This window comes from Cryptotermes secundus, unplaced genomic scaffold (genome assembly GCF_002891405.2).
Source record: "Cryptotermes secundus unplaced genomic scaffold, Csec_1.0 scaffold468, whole genome shotgun sequence".
NCBI classification, from domain to species: Eukaryota; Metazoa; Arthropoda; class Insecta; order Blattodea; family Kalotermitidae; genus Cryptotermes; species Cryptotermes secundus.
In genome coordinates, this window is record NW_019721526.1 from 2,488,589 (window position 1) to 2,505,867 (window position 17,279).

At 37.8% G+C, this 17,279-nt stretch overlaps 1 protein-coding gene across 4 annotated transcripts in view; it reads left to right on the forward strand.

The window, feature by feature from the left end:
* The window catches only part of LOC111875517, a 101,741-nt gene that overhangs the window by 81,590 nt on the left and 2,872 nt on the right, over positions 1 to 17,279 (forward strand). For 3 of the 4 annotated variants that reach the window (XM_023871830.2, XM_023871828.2, XM_023871831.2), the window contains exons 2-13: positions 1,868 to 2,081; positions 3,456 to 4,014; positions 5,471 to 5,581; positions 6,215 to 6,402; positions 6,759 to 7,320; positions 7,835 to 7,945; positions 8,838 to 9,037; positions 11,211 to 12,017; positions 14,117 to 14,330; positions 14,738 to 14,879; positions 15,496 to 15,596; positions 16,220 to 16,507. In XM_023871830.2, coding sequence (XP_023727598.1) covers positions 1,903 to 2,081; positions 3,456 to 4,014; positions 5,471 to 5,581; positions 6,215 to 6,402; positions 6,759 to 7,320; positions 7,835 to 7,945; positions 8,838 to 9,037; positions 11,211 to 12,017; positions 14,117 to 14,330; positions 14,738 to 14,879; positions 15,496 to 15,596; positions 16,220 to 16,507 — 3,462 coding nt within the window. In that variant the 5' untranslated portion in view covers positions 1,868 to 1,902. The remainder of the gene's footprint in view (positions 1 to 1,867; positions 2,082 to 3,455; positions 4,015 to 5,470; positions 5,582 to 6,214; positions 6,403 to 6,758; positions 7,321 to 7,834; positions 7,946 to 8,837; positions 9,038 to 11,210; positions 12,018 to 14,116; positions 14,331 to 14,737; positions 14,880 to 15,495; positions 15,597 to 16,219; positions 16,508 to 17,279) is intronic. The other variant, XM_023871829.2, reaches the window with a different exon arrangement.

Here is a 17,279-nt window from a genome sequence, read left to right on the forward strand (position 1 = left end):
CTGTGTTGCTATGTAACGCTAGCGGAGGTAACCGCTGTTACTACCGTAACGTCGCCGCTGTTGACTCGCGTTGCCTAGCGACCGCGATATCCCTCGGTGACGTCACCGCGGAGGGGAGTGGCGGGGCGGGAACTCGCCTGTTACCGTAGTGACGCGAGCGTTACGTTACCGCCACGTTCCGCTGGGGAGGTAAAGGTCAACATGTCACACTACATTATTTTGGCACAAATGTTTGTAGAGTAAATACTGACCATTCATTCATCCATCCACTCTCTCTTTTATTTCCTCTTTTCTTGTTTCTTACATTGCCTTTCCTTTTCTTCTCTTCTTTCCTTCAGCCTTCCAGACCTGTTTAAGTGACATGAACGACCCGTACCTTCCAAGCCACAAGGAGAAACGGAGTTTGTATTACTAGTAAAATGTTGAATTGTAACACTTCCAAAGTTGACACTCGTGGAACTGACGAGTAAAATGTTCTGAACAAGTATGTCGTATAGGTAACTTCTGTTCATCTATGAGTATACAGATTTCTTAAAAATGTTATAAGAGACAAGAAATGGTTTCCCTTTACTGGCAAATTATTTTAAACAAGTTCCTATTTGCCTAGAGGAGTCAGGATAGTTCAGTCAGTGTAGCGATGAGCTATGGGCAGGCCGTCCAAGGGTTCGATTCCTGATAGGGGCAAGTTTTTTTCTCTTCTCCACAGCATCCAGACCGGCTCTGGAGCCCACGTACCGTTCTGTCCAGTGGTACCGGTGGTTCTTTCCCTTGGAGTAAGGTGGCTGGGGCATGAAAGTGACCTCTCACCTCCATCTGTTTCCGGGGTCAAGATTGGTGGAACTATGACTTCATGTCCCATTATGTCTTCATGGCATAACACTTAATTAATTAAGCACAGGAACAATTTTACCTACTATTTTACCTTCCTGGCCAATCACAGGTGGCCAATAAATTGAGTAGAAGGGGAAGGGGCTGATGTAATTTCCTTGGACTTAATAATGATTCAGACTCAGGTACTGCAATATTGTAAACAACTCTCGAAAATCAGTTCTGCGGTTCATTTTTAGAGGCCTGTATTAGGACTTTTTCTGTTTTCTGTTCTCCTCTTGCCCTCTGCGGCCTGAACCCTGTGTTCTTCATATGAGTATGTAACCCATCCACTACCCAGCTTGACACCCTTCAACCCTGAAGGTGGGGGAAACAGGTTTCTTGAAAACATTGATAACCGTCTATGGGACTGGGTGTTGTCTTAACCCAGGCGATACACAGTCTCCATTTTCATGTTGAAAAACTCAGATTCATTTTTGCAAGATGTATGTAAGAAAAACACTGAAATGAAAATAGACTGTATTTACAGCAAGCCCATGCTAATCTGGTTACAGTTAATCCAGATTGAAATATGAAAAATTATGTTCGCTGTCAAGTACAGACTTTAAAAGATGCATGGAGTTTAGGAGCAAGAGGGATTAGAGCAAGAGGACTTTCAGACTGTGTTGAGGACTACTGGAGAGACTGAAACCATACAAGAAAAAACTGAAGACTGGTTTAAGCTGGATGAAGGAGACCTTGGCTTTCAACTTCTGACATAGGAAGAAATTGCTACAGTGATATTTTTTATATATTTTTATCAGCATTACCTATAGTATTAAATTTTCCATTTGTATGTTTTCTGAGTTTTTTATTGCCATTTTAGGGCTAACGTTTGCTTCATTAAAGCGGATTATCGGTTAACACACATGACATCTCCTCCCAGTTAATCCTGATTAGCGAGAATGTACTGTATTATTATCCTTTCATGTTGCTCTGCCAAGCATTTGATCACCATTTGATGAACTGCGTAACATAATGCAGTATGTAATGTTCTCAGATTTGAAGAGCACGCATGACGGATACAATTGCAAAATGAGGTGGGAAACAACCAGAAAGAAAGGAATTGAGTCGCCAGTGTATGCTAAGTTGGTTGACCCCCCTAGCAACAGTTATCCATTTGAAAATCACAGCGGAGGTGTTGAAATATGCAGAATGAATTGGAAGAGCCAGACTGCATTGACATCAACAGATATGGAAAAAGTTATCACAAGGTGAGTTTAATTGTCCATCCCATTCCATTCTACAGAGAACACTGCTAGCAACATATCTTACGTTGTGTGACATCACCACAGATGTGACATGTTCCTCTGTTGCGTGTGTATGGGCCATTACCTAGCAACGAGTCTACATGCTATACTATACTTTACCCAAATCAGCGGCATTGCAGTGAACTGAATACCTTAGCTCACAAAGGTCATCCGCTATAGCGAATTCTTTAGAATGTTTGTGGTTTGCACCAGTAACTGTAATTCCGCACTTCACCTGCTTTCCTACAGAAGTGAAACACAATTATAAATTATATGATCCATGGTGCCATCCCATATCGTTCAGTTGACCATGCTAAAGATGTCTACTGAAGTGTAAGGTTTAATGCAGTTTGCCAATGAATTTTCAATTTTACTTCAGCTGCAGAGCCATCTGAATCTTCTGTTCTCTATGGATTTTTTTATTCATTAATAACGTAACTCTTCAGTCTCATCAGTTATCCATTAGTTGCCCTAAGCTCTTTCTTTTGGTTTTCATCAAAATCGTTGACTTAAAAAAAAAAAAGCATGCTTCAGTAGGTGCTAGCATCCATTGACCTGGGTTGCCAAAATCAAAACTTCGGCATTTCGTGCTTCCTTTGGTTTGACTTTTCATGCTTCCTTTTCCTATTTTCATTAGCCCAATTTCTTTTCAAGTCAGATTGAGATTTTAACAGTTTCGAAGATGATGACTAAGATAGTAACTCTGCAGCCACTGATCTCTGTAACACATCATACAAAACAGTAAAAGTACTGAAGTACTGATCAAGGAGAACTAGTACCAAGATAGCTGACTGGCAGTGGATAGATGCAGCCTGCACTTATACACTGTACCTTTGCATCTGTATTATGAACAAGACACCATGCTTGTCAGAGGAGAATGTCTGAATATAAAAACTCTGTTACAAACAGTGGGGAGAGATGGTTAAACATTGTGGGGTACTTAACAGACAAAAATGGGTTATAAGGAACAGGAGTGAACAGTGCAGACAGAACCTTTGCTAAAAAAAGACCCTTCACACTGCAATCCCTAACATTGTTTTTGTGTTACCATCTGGAAGATAGCAGTAGCAAGCCGAAGTTGTGTACTGGTTGATGAATCACCTTGGACCTACTGTTACATGCAGTACATGTTAGAGCATATCATTCAACAGACATTACCAACTCTATGCATATACTCTACTGAGTACATTGTTTATTCTTATAACAGAAAATATGATTTCAATGTGTTTACTGAATTGCTCTAAAGCAATTGATTCTAATAACTGCTGTATGTAAATCAGTAGCAATGGCTCATCCATCATCCTCTGTACTTATCTTTTTTGTTTCTTCTGCTTTTAGGAGAGTGCCGCCAAGTGACAGTGGTAAGAACAGAATTGCAGATGTAACTGGGGCTTACAGTGACAAAAACAAAATTGCCATGGATACTGAGAATGGCAGGAACAGAATTGCAACTGGGACTGATAGTGCCAAGTCCAGAATTGTCAAAGGTATTGACAGTTGCGAGAATAAAGTTGCTGATAATACAGCAAATAAAGAAAATGAAACGAGTCTCACAAACAGTGAGGCAATTAAGATGGAAACGGAAAATGAAGCCACTTGTACTAAGAGAGACAAGGATTCCAGCAGCAGACGTGAGAAGAAGAAGGACCTTCCAGAAGATTTTAGTAACAGTGAGGAAAACGGTGAAGATGAGTGTCAAGAACAAAAGGAGAAAGTTCCATCTGTTTCCGTTTCTGATGATGAAATCCAGATGAAGAATTTTGAAATTACTGCTTCTGAAACAAAAAATATCGAAGGACAGCTGAAGAAATTGGCAATCAGTGTACCAGAAGAACTATGTGAACGCAGTCCCATGGGAAATGAGAAGTGTCATATAAACAGTTACAGCTCAGATAAAGTAAGCTCTCCAATTTACTTTTCTGCTTTTTAAGTTTTATGTTTTTCAGTATGCAAATCGTTCGTGGTGAAATGATATATTCAATTACATGCTGAAGTTGCAGTTAGCTTTCCATTTCCAGCAATTCTGCACATCGTCAAGGCTTACCAGTTTTTTTAACTGTTTTGTGCCAGGATATTCCCACCGCTGTGCTAGTCTGTCATGATTTTAAAGGGTGGTAGGAAATAAAACCGCCTTTTATTCACGTATAATTTGGTTTGAAGTACCAAAATGTGGCAGAAGTTCATTTTCACTGGCATTGTCACACCATAAATATCATCATACAAGTGTCATTGAGAATGAAATGTTTGAAAATCATCAGTTTCTGGAATTAGAGTCTCAGAGAGAAATACTTTATTTTACAGCCAATACCTGTTCTTTCAGGTGTAGATTTCTTCTTGTACTTCTTGGATCTATCTCCTTTAATTGTTTGCTTATTTACCTGCATTTATACATTTATTTACTGCTGTTTCAGCTAAAGTGTGAAGTGGTCTTTTCCACCATTACTAAACATGAGGTTACTGTTTTGTCTTGTGTCAATAGTCCTGAATACAGATCCAGAGCAATTTTGTATGATGAACTAGTATTTGGGAGGTGTCCAGTTAAAATATTTGCTTTGGTACAAGCTGACTGAAATATTCCATGGTTTTGCATAGTCCCTGCAGGATTAATTTCAGAATCATTGACAGAAGATTGATACGAGTGTCGTATCATAATATTTTAACAGAAAATGAATTAAGAGTTTTCCCTACTTACCAAGACACAGAAGTAATATAGGCTGGCTATGAAGCAGAAGTGAAAGAAAAGAAGTTGTAATTTTCACTCTTATTGTAGAGGGAAGTGTCACATTTCAATTTGGAAATTAAATGAAGAATGAGTTTGTTAGAAGGAAATGTCTTCATGATTAGAAGCATCTTGAAAAAGTATCTTGAAGAAATCTGATGTCCCTCAGTGTATGAGCCAGAAACAGTTAATGTAACTGCTGTAAATGACAAGGTTCTAGTGTGGTATGTCCGGATCTTTGCTGCTAGAATGTGCTGAGAGGCATGATAATGTAATGAAACCTAACACGTCTAAATGTATAATGCAAACAGAACAAATTTAAAACGACTTTTGTCCATGAGCATAGCAAAATCATGGGGACTGTAAACTTTTCAACTTTTCCATTTATATTTCCTTGATCCATCTTGATGGTAGAAACATGAGTTGGTGTCAGTTGAGCAGCTCAACAGAGTGCAGGAAGCTCTAAGATGATTGCACTGTATTTGAGTCGACATTTCCTATAAAGTGATAAATTATGTGGATGTTTTACTGTGTATACAATTTCTGAATCCAGATCCTGATTCACATTATTTAATGTTAATTTACTTTTGTCTGTAGGTATTTATGTAATGCCATCTTTCCATTTATTTGACAGGTGTCATCAAAAGTCCTGTGTAATGGAGGAGGTATTGTAGCTGAGGCACCCGCATTGCCAAACCACGTGCAAAATACATGCCTCTCTGCAAGTGTGCAGGGAAACATAATTGTGAGTTTCATACCTAAGAGTAACACTTTCTGAAGTCACATAGTTGAAAAAATGGTGGTAATAGTGTAAAAGATGTGAATTGTATTTACCTGTATATTATTAAATCTGATGGTGTCATTTTTAAATTCCACCCTGCTCTTCATCCTGGTCTTTTTCATATTCTACTCAAGTAGATTTGCTAAATAATTACAGATTTTACTTTTTCTTGTTCATGTAATTACCATAGTAGAGTCCTGTAGATAAGATAGTGCTGCAGTCCCCACACTTTGACCACCTGTCTGTTTCTGCCACAGCTCCATCTTTGAAGTTATCTGTTCAGTTACTCCTGGTGTATGTAGGATTAGAAAATTACACAATGAACACAGTGGAATGATTGAGAACGAAAGAGATGAATATGTTGTAATATGTCATACAAGAGGATACAAGATGTGTGTACAACATTTTAGATGGAAAACCTGAAAGGAAGAGACCACTTAGGAGATCTAGGCATAGGTGATAGAACAATATAAGAATATATTTTTCAGAACTAGCAATGTATGTACAATTTGAAGGGAGAATTGTGGTGTATATCATATAAAATCTGGAACATGATTATTATTTTCACATAACACTGGGAGAGAAATTTTATTTCAGGACTCATCAGAATCTGACAATTCTACATTGCAGCTTCCATCACAAGAATTTCCATTTGGTGAAGCATCATCATCTCCCCCAGATTCATTTAAGTGTGGGTTGGAGCCTCCATGCTTTAAAGGGGGTGATCGTGATACATGCTTGAATGATTGCTGCAGTAAACCGAAAGGAGAACATACACAAAACATGTGAGTTGCAAAATCTACAAATAATACAATATTAAACACCCTCAGACGTACCTATATGTCATGGGTGCAGCCAGGATTTATTTAAGGCTGTGGGCAGAAGATTTGCTTCCAGACTCAGGTGTAAGTCATTCCAGAATATTTTTACACATCAGAGCATATCATTCAACAGACATTACCAACTCTATGCATATACTCTACTGAGTACAGTGTTTATTCTTATAACAGAAAATCTTATTTCAATCTGTTTAATGAATTGCTATAAAGCAATTGATTCTAATAACTGCTGTATGTAAATCGGTAGCAAAGGCTCTTCCAACTTCCTCTGTACTTATCCTTTTTGTTTCTTCTGCTTTTAGGACAGTGCCGCCAAGTGACGATGGCAAGAACAGAATTGCAGATGTAACTTGGGCTGTCACCTACAGTGACAAGAACAAAATTGCCATGGGTACTGACAATGGCAGGAACAGAATTTCTACTGGGACTGATAGTGCCAAGTCCAGAATTGTTGAAGGTATTGACAGTGGCAAGAATGAAGTTGCTGATGACATAGAAAATAAAGAAAATGAAATGAGTCTCACAAACAGTAAAGGAATTAAGAAGGAAACTGGACGTAAAGCCACTGCTACTAAAAGAGAGAAAGATTCCAGCAACAGACATGATAAGAAAGGCCTTCCAGAAGATTATAGTAACAGTGAAGAAAACTGTGAAGATGAGTGTCAAGAACAAAAAGGGAAAGTTCCATCTGTTTCCGTTTCTGATGATGAAATTCAGCTGAAGAATTTTGAAATTACTGCTTCTGAAACAAAAAATATCGAAGGACAGCTGAAGAAATTGGCAATCAGTGTACCAGAAGAACTATGTGAACGCAGTCCCATGGGAAATGAGAAACGCCACATAAACAATTACAGCCCATATGCTGTAAGTTCTCCTATTTGTTTTTCTCCTTTTTTAAGTTTTATAAATTTTAATGTTCAAATTGTTCATGATGAAATGCTGTACTCAATTACATGCTGAAGTTACAGTTAGATTTCCATTTCCAGCAATTCTACACACTTTGGTATAATGAACTAGTATTTTGGAGGTCTAATTAAAATATTTGATTTGGTACCAGCTGACTGACATATTCCATGGTTTTGCATAGGCCCTGCAGGCTAATTTCAGACCCGTGATAGAAAACTGATAGTATTTTGACAGAGTAGAAATTAACAATTTTCACTACTTACCATGACACAGAAGTATTGTAGGCTGCCTATGAGGCAGAAGATGATCACACTGTATATTTGAGTTGACATTTCCTATAAAGTGATAAATTATGTGGATGTTTTACTGTGTATACAATTTCTGAATCCAGATCCTGATTCACATTATTTAATGTTAATTTACTTTTGTCTGTAGGTATTTATGTAATGCCATCTTTCCATTTATTTGACAGGTGTCATCAAAAGTCCTGTGTAATGGAGGAGGTATTGTAGCTGAGGCACCCGCATTGCCAAACCACGTGCAAAATACATGCCTCTCTGCAAGTGTGCAGGGAAACATAATTGTGAGTTTCATACCTAAGAGTAACACTTTCTGAAGTCACATAGTTGAAAAAATGGTGGTAATAGTGTAAAAGATGTGAATTGTATTTACGTGTATATTATTAAATCTGATGGTGTTATTTTTAAATTCCACCCTGCTCTTCATCCTGGTCTTTTTCATATTCTACTCAAGTAGATTTGCTAAATAATTACAGATTTTACTTTTTCTTGTTCATGTAATTACCATAATAGAGTCTTGTAGATAAGATAGTGCTGCAGTCACCACACTTTGACCACCTGTCTGTTTCTGCCACAGCTCCATCTTTGAAGTTTTCTGTTCAGTTACTCCTGGTGTATGTTCTCCATATATGTAGCTTTTAGAAAAATAATCTCCATATTTGAAACGATGCTATAAAATGTGCCTCCTTATTTGGTATATTTAGTTCATCCTACAGTTTCTCTATCTTTCCTTTTCCTTTTCTTTTCCTCCACAGTTTGAAACAGTGCTATGCCTGATTACACTGTGAGAGGCTGTTGTGTTGCATATTGTTTTGGAAAGTTCACAAGTATAAGTTTCAGATTGAAAACTTCAAGTAGGATAAGAAAATTACAAAATTGACATAATGGAATGATTAACTCAAAAAGGATTAGATGAATAGGACATGGTATATCATACGTTGAGGAAGAGAAGTATGTGCAGCATTTTAGATGGTAAACCTGAAGGGAAGATACCACTTAGGAGAACTTAAGAGTTGACGATGGAATAATATTAAAGTACAATTTTCAAAACTAGGCAGTGAGTATAGTGCTTAAAGGGAGAACTCTGGTGAATATCATTTTCAATTTCTAGAACAGGATATTGCTTTTTTTATGTTATTATCGCATGAGAAAACTGAAAGAGAAGTTTCATTTCAGGACTCGTCAGAATCTGACATTCTCTCGTTGCTTCCATCACCAGAATATCCATTTGGTGAAACATCATCATCTCCCTTAGATCCAGTTTTATATGGGGAACCATCTCCCTCAAGCCAACTGCCATGTTTGCAGCAGGATGATCTTGATCGGTGGTTAAATAACTGTTTCACTACTCTGAATGAAGAAAACATACGAAACACGTGAGTTGCTGAATCTACAGATAATACAATAGTAAACACACCCAGACCATATAGTATGCCATGAGAACAGCCAGGATTTGTTTAAGGTGATGGGGGTAGAAGATTTGCCTACAGACTCAGGTGTAAGTTATTCAAGAATATTGTTACATTATCTGAGACTTGTGGGCCTCCCCGTATTGAAATGTGTGTGGTGCAACAGTTAAAATGTAATTTTAATTTTTGTATCAGTATAATTCCTTCTTATGTCAGATTCGATTTTTCCCCAAAATCATGAAGGAGGTGGATTCATATCCCTCCTCCCTGCAAGGAAAAATATAGATAAAGTTGTGTATATGGTTAATACTGAAGATATTTTTTAATAGTTATTACAATCAGTTTCCTTACTGTTTTTATAAGCAGATAAGTGAGTAGAGTTTGTTGGTGATAGGATGTCATACATTGTTATTGCCCCATCAAAGATTGAAACTGATGATATGAAAGACAGCTTCTTTGATGAACTACAACATGTGTTTGATAAATTTCCTAAATACCATATGAAAGTCTTGTTAGGAGATTTCAGTGCCGAAGTATGTAGAAAGTCATCTCCAAACCAACAATTGGTAGCGAGATTTTACATGAAATTAATAATAATAATGGAGTTAGAGTATTATACTTCACCACATCCAAAAATATAATTGTCAAAAGTACCATGTTCTCACACCATAACATTTATAAATTTACTTGGACATTTCCTGATGGACAGATGTACAGTCAGATTGACCACATTTTGATGGATTGGAGATGGCATTCAGCTGTACTTGGTGCCTGATCTTTCAGGAGAGTGGTCTATGATGGTGACCACCATCTGGTGGTGGAAGAAGTTAAGTAGAGACTGGCAGTGGGTAAACAACGAAAAATTTTGATATGGATAGATTCAGTCTCAAAAAATAAAAAGCTGAATGAGATAGAGGTTACAGGTTTAAACCTCGAATAGGTTTGTGGATTTGGAAAACTTTGATGATGATGTGGATATTAATGGAGCTTTGGATGTGATAATTGTATGCCTTTCCATAAGGAGAAGTCCAGGTATATTTGTGAACTTTTGTTGTGTGAGAACATTGTACTCTTGAGAACTTATGAACACTTTTCAGTTATATTATGTGAAGGGGTAGAGAATATTACAAAACTAAATGAATTCAATTTGAGATCCTTTTGAATTTCTACACTTTCTTGAAAAATTTGATTTGTTTCATTCTGGTCCATCACACTAACAATATTATAAAAGATAAAACAACTCCATCAAGTGTGACTGTTGAAGTTTTTAGTACTTCAGTTCTTAATACCCTTAAAAACAGCACAGCACACCATGAACAAACACAGGACGTTATCAAAGAACCTCCTTCTCAAGAAAGACAGGCGGCACAAGTTCGGCCCCCATCAAGAAAGGAGTTGAGAGAAGGGACACGAACCAATTCGGTTTATAAATTTTAACTTAAATAACAAAAGTTTTAAAAAACTTTAATATAACAAGACAACCGCTGTAGTTGTGAAAACTTTGGATTTTGTATACATTGTGCATTACAAACATTGTATGTGTATTGTGACATGTTGAGCTATGGATGACGCCCCCCCCCGCCCCCCGCCAGCCGTGATGCGCCGAGCGAAGCCGAAGTGAGCTGAGTCCCCGCAACCTGGTAGCTATTCAACGCGAGTCAACAGCGATGACGTCACCAAGGGTATTTTAACATTCAGAACACCCATTGTAATAGTGGTTTCCAAAAAGTGTCAGTGTCCCTCTGATGATGGTCTATAGGGACGGAAACATGTAAGGGTGTTAAGAATTAAACTAGTAAAAACTTCCACAGTCACACTGGACAGAGTTGTTTTATCTTTTATAATTTCTTGAAAAAGTTTAAAAAATTATGTGAGATGCATTTTACCTTTGTTGGCTGAGAAGAAGTTAGGCTAATCACAACACCATAGCAAATTCCACACGGCTGCCTGTGTAATATTGCAAAGTTTTACATTAAAAAGATAGGAGGGAACAGTAGTGTACCTTTTTGACTGAGAATGGAAACAAATCCAGTTTTTGAAACATTATGTTCTTTAGAATACTGGACAATGGGCAAAGTCTAAAAACTCATTAATCCCAAAGAACGCTGTAATTCTCACTAATCTTTATTTTCATTTCCAGGGACACTGATGGCCCACTGGGGTTCCCAGGGATAACAGATTTATGTAGCTTTCAACCACTAGACTCGCGCTACATAAATAACTGCTCTGAACAAAATGAACTGACCCAAGATCATAATCCCATCATTTTATCTCAGTCTCCTCCAACATACAGATGCACAGCATCTATTCCAAGCATGTCTTCGCCCTCTTCTGGGAGTCTTCACTCATCTGAGTGTTCTACATTAAGTTCACCAGTTTCAAGTCCTGGTGATTCACTTACAAGTAAGTCCGATTTGGATACTGAAACTGAACTGCTGAAGACAGAATTAATCCTGCAAGAAGGAAGTTCTAGCCAGAGTGATGCTTCATTCTGGTCTGCTGAACTTATAAATAACAACAATGTAAATAATTTGCTGGCCCCCAGTCAGCTATGTAATCCTGCATTTTATTCATTGACATATCCAGTACAACCAACCATCAGTTCACAAACATCACAGCCACCGTTCACTATGCATCGAGCACAGCAGTCCATCAGTGTGCAAGCACATTCAGTGAACAGTGTACAATGTGCACCCCAAAATATTCATTTGTCACCATCACCAAATGTCCAAACTGTAGTAATTCAGAATAATGTTCAGCCTTTCACATACACAGTTCCTCAACAACCTAATATCCAACGGCTTCCTATTGTTCCCAATCTTGTTGCTGCTTCAGGTCGTGAACGAATTTCTGAGAAGTTGAACAAAGCAGCAAAAGACTGTGCTTTGTTAACACTGGCAAAACTAACAGATGAGGAGCTGTCTGAGGGGGATGAGCATGGTGACACGTAAGTTTTTCTCTCATCTCTCCGACTAATCTGCTGTTTGTGCTTATTATCCCCTTAATCAGGGTGGCAGCTGTCTATTAACTTCTTCCAGGCTGTTGACTATTTTCACATGTGTAGAAAAAATTGAAATAAATTCTAAGATCTTTTTGAAACAATCATACTGGTTGGTAGAAGCATTCTGAGTGATACCATAAAAGTACCGTCTCTCTACAAAACATCAGAGAGCAGAAAATAAAAGATCTTAGCGTGAAGCGGAAGACATGACATCCATTACACACAAGAGTTCAAACAATGTCTTATGCCACGCTCCCCATGTAATGAGTTAAGCATATTTTTATAATGTAAAAAAGGAATTTGTAAGACAGTCTCATAGTGAGACCACCGGAACAACATTAAAGCATTATTCATTTACTGATTCTTAAGTCAGGAGTCTTAACGGAAGGCATACAGATTAGGCTTAGTCTTGATACAAATTTTAAAAGTTAAGCATTCTTGGGGATCCGTTTAAAATATTGCCAAATTTTGGAACGTCATAATGGTAGCTACGTTTCTGAATCGTTGTGTTTTTATGCAGTATTTCACTCGTCTTTATACAACACGCTTTTTGTTTAAACTCTGTTTGGATCTAAGTTATTAAATAGAATTGTATTCTGATCTGACTCCTGCAAGCCGGAATTCTGGAGTCAAAGAAGTGTTGCAGAGGTGTCCATTACTATGCATCAGCTGTTTAAAAACACGTTTCTGCAGCAAAAAGTAATCAATCCATGACAAAGCTGTATGAAGAAAGCCCACAATACATGACATGAAGACCCCATATTGAAAGGACTGTATCTAAGGCCTTGTGCACGTACATAAGGACCTATTCCCTATTCAAAGTGGGCGCTTAATTACAAATATTAAACATACGCTTTACAGAGCTCTGATTAGGTCAGTAATGACTTAAACCCATCCCACCTGAGAGTATGAGGCAGATACTCACCTCTTGAAACTGCAGTGCCTGTAGAACTGAGTATTCTGCGCTATTAGAAACCTTGATAGGTGTACACCGGTCCGCAAATTGCGTGTGGCTTTCAGAATTTGTTATGTGTATGACTACATAACTAAATTATTCAGGAAGCAGGCAGAAGTAATCCTAAACTACCAAAATCCAGTTTTACATGGTATTGAACAAGGACAAGCCATGCATAAGAAATACAAGAGGCTTAAACTGGGCGACAGCGAAGCCTACGATTGTTCAGCTGACTAGCTCAGTTTGTGGTTAAATTAGTTAAGGCATAACCTGCTGCACAAGAGTGCAGTGACAAATGGCGCATAGAGTCCATAACGACTCCGTGATAGTGCAGATATGTTTGTGCTGAAAGTATGGTGCAACAAATATAGCATCTACATAGACTGACCCCTCCTCATCGAAGAAAAAGCCCAATTCGAAACAAATGCATGTCTGGGAGAGAATAAAAATTTTGGTCATAGATCTTCAGGAGACTGAAGCCAGGAATGACTGTGCTGGCGAGGGCCATCAGCAGTTTAACCGACTGACCATATTGGGAGCCTTGGAACTTGGAAACATTAAGGAGAATCTCCATAATTGGAGACCATGGCCAAGCACCGAGTATGTGAACATTTAACACCCTGGAAAGACTGAAATGTGCTGTTGTTATTGGTAGATTGTGAAGAAGAATAATACTTCTGCAATTATCTATATAGTTAAGAATAACAGGTGTCCAATAAATTAAGTTATCACTGTGAACTTTGTGTATAGTCACTAAACTGTAACAATACCATGCTTGTAAGATTTGAGGCTTTCACGGCGGTGACTATGAAGAAAGCAGTCTTCTGGGATTTTGCACCGTGTATATGTGGTGTTANCTTATTGTTGTGGTATTTCTCAGAATTAAAAATTTATGTGATAATACTATGTCTGTAGGACTAAACATGTCTAACCAAAACACTTTACTGTTCAGGAGAACTGTTTCATTCACAACAGTGGAAGGGATAAATTTCAAAACTGCTTGCAGTAATGATGTATGCAGTGAAGGACGTGAAGAGATATTTCATTTTTGTGCATCTTGATTTTTAATTGAGTCTTAATTCTTTTTCAGGCAGTTGATGATTCTCATTTATAATCATCCAGAGAAGCTGGAATATATCTTTGCCATGGTCAATAGATTAAAAAACATTCCAGGAGCCCTCGAAGCTAGAAATTCCCAGAATCAGTCGGCATTACTTCTGGCCTGCTTGGGACTACCTCATATGCCTTTTGTGGCTCGTTTTATAGCAGAGGCGGTGTTTGAAAAGGCTGTATCGAAGAATGAGGTGTGTGTTTGTAACTGAAAAGTGGAGTTAATAGTATGTGTAATTACAGAAGTTAGGGTCTGTACATTTCTTTAGCTTTATTTTAGGATATTTGTCACTTGGCTGGTGTACTTTATTAGTCAGTGAAGTACTTAAAGATATTACATGCTTTTTCACTTTCCATTTATGAAATAAATGAAAGGAGATACTGTTAAGTCTTCCTGTAACAGTGGCAGAAGAAGGAAACTAATATTTCATGTAACATTTATAACAATTTAGAAACATGATTAATGAAGCCTGATGTGCAGATTATGTTTATAGAGGCATGGAGTGGGGACAAAGTTTGATTATATTAGTTGAAATTAAAGAACGAAAACAGTCATGTTAAAATGTTGTATATCCTTAGTATTTCAAATTGCAATTCACAGGTGTATGGAAACGGAAACACACTCTTACACCTCTTGTGTGCAAAAGGTGATTCTCATGTGGACATATTGGCCGAGCTTCTCAGTATGAGGGACTTGAACAACCTTCCATGCTTTGATGTTAATCAGTACAACTACAGAGAAGGTAGGCATATGTTATCATCTTGCAATGTAAATGTTATATTCTGTGAAACTGAACTGATGTTAGAACAGGGCTTCTATAACGTTAAACCTAATAATTAAGAGTAGATTAGGGGCTATGCTACAAGCCGGAAGGTTGCAGGTTCAAGTCCCGTTGAAGTCACTGAATTTTTTTCAATTGACCTAATCCTTCCAGCTGCACTATGGCCCTGGGGTTCACTCAGCCTCTAACAGAAATGAGTACCAGGAATTAATTAAATTTTCCCGGGGAGTAAAGTGCGGCCATCGCGTAAGGCTGGCAACCTTGCCGCCATTTTTGAGCAGATTGTCTAGATAATGTGGCACCCTCAACGTCTCACAACCCTATGGGCCTTCACGGCCTGGTACAGGGATAGCTTTACTTTACTTTAATTTTTTACTTTACCTTGTTTCCTAAGATTATGTATGATGATATTCACATGCTTGATTCCAGCTTTAAAGCCAAAATACATGTACAGTGCACTAGTGATGTGCAGCATGCAAATATTGACAAGTACAAAAATTCTTTCTGATATGACAAAGTGATATGTCAGTAAAATTTTTTTCTGTGCTATAAAGTATGAATATGGTATTTATTACAGGAACCCCACTGCATGTGGCAGTAAAAACGCACTCCAGAAAAATTAATTGCTCTCGTACAATTGCTTTTTTATTAAGCCAAGGAGCAGATGTACTTGCACAGGTATGTATGTTCATTTCTCCTATTTAGTAATTAGTTTTTTGCAGTTTAAGAGGCTTCTTATTACATATTCTGTGCTTATAGGTCTGCCATCCACTCTTCTGGCAGAACATGGGATTGAAGGTGTTAGAGACCAAGTCCTGAAGGGAATATTTTAATCTAAGAGATAGGAAGCCGTAGGATAATTTGAAAGAATTCATAATGAGGAACCTCACAATTTGTATTCGTCACCTCTTATTGCGAGGGTGATTTAAATCAAGGATGAGATAAGGGACATGAATAAAGCTGGGTGAGACTAGAAATGCATACAACATTTTGGTTGGAAATCTCTATGGAAGAGACTTGTTATGAGATCCTGTTTTAGTTGAGTGGATAATTTTAAAATATATTTCAGGGAACAGAATATGAAAATGTTAGCTGGATTGGACTATCACACAGTAGGGTTTCTCTGGTATTTTATTGAACATAAAAGCTGGTAATTTCTTCACCAGCTTAATAATTATAAACTTGATGATGACATTACAGTTATTCCCCTCGGCTACATAGGAGGTGCAAGGAAGTTGATTTCTGCTTGTTCATGCTGTAGTTTACTGTCAATATAAGAAAGGAACTCCTATTGTTTACAGGAACGATCTGGTGGTCTTACTGCACTGCATATGGCTATAAAAGAATCCTGTGACCCTCTGCTGGTGCAGATCCTCCTGCAAGCAGCAGAGAGAAGGAACATTAATCTTGTAAATAAGGGTGACTATCCAGGTGACACAGCACTTCACTATGTTGCCCTAAGAAACGACGTTGCATTGATTCAACAAGTCAAAGTTGTTCAGCTGCTGGTTCGGTATGGAGCAGTGAGCAACCGTTGTGGTAGCCAGGGCAGAACACCCCTTGCTCTTGTTTCAGCTGAAAGAAAGAGTGTAAGAGTCATTCATGTTTACATTATTGGTATAATACCTTTGTGCACTTTTAAAGGCCCTGTGCTGACCAGTGTGCAGATAATATGCCATAATTCTTAGTTGAAAGTGTGGAGAAAAGAAGTGTTTATTAGTGGTCTTCATCGATTGAAGTGGTATGTAGTATGAGCTAGGATGAGAAACTGCATAAATAAAGGATGGCAGAAGAAGCGGTTGTGGCCTACTTCAAGATACTGTCCCAGAGGGACTGAGGAAGGCCTGTCATGTGGTGTAGCTTAGATTTTAATTTTAGGTATCTCATGAACACTGCATGAATGCTTGTCGTTTGTTTTACCATGTTATTGTTATATACACAAATTTAATTAAGGGAGCCCAGATTAGTATATATTATTACACTGTGATTTTGGTCGCTGTTGAACAAATTGGGTTTCTGCATAAGAGGAATTCTAAATTTTGACATTCAGGCTAATAGTGTATGTTATACATATATACAGATTTTTAATCAGTTTTGCATTGGGACTTCCTACAAAAATTGAAGACAAACCTGTACATTTGAAAGGCAGTAGGATTGCCACTTTGCTTGAAGGCAAAGAGTTAATTTGTTTATATACCATTATCTGTTCAATCCTGTGAATAGAGTTTGAGACAAAACTTATGGAACTTGATGCAATGAAAATTTGTTTGTGCAGTTGTTAGAAAATTGCCATTTGAATCTAAACTGAAGGCTCTTCTTTCCTATGGTAGTTATGTGAAACATACTTGAGTTGTGTTGGAG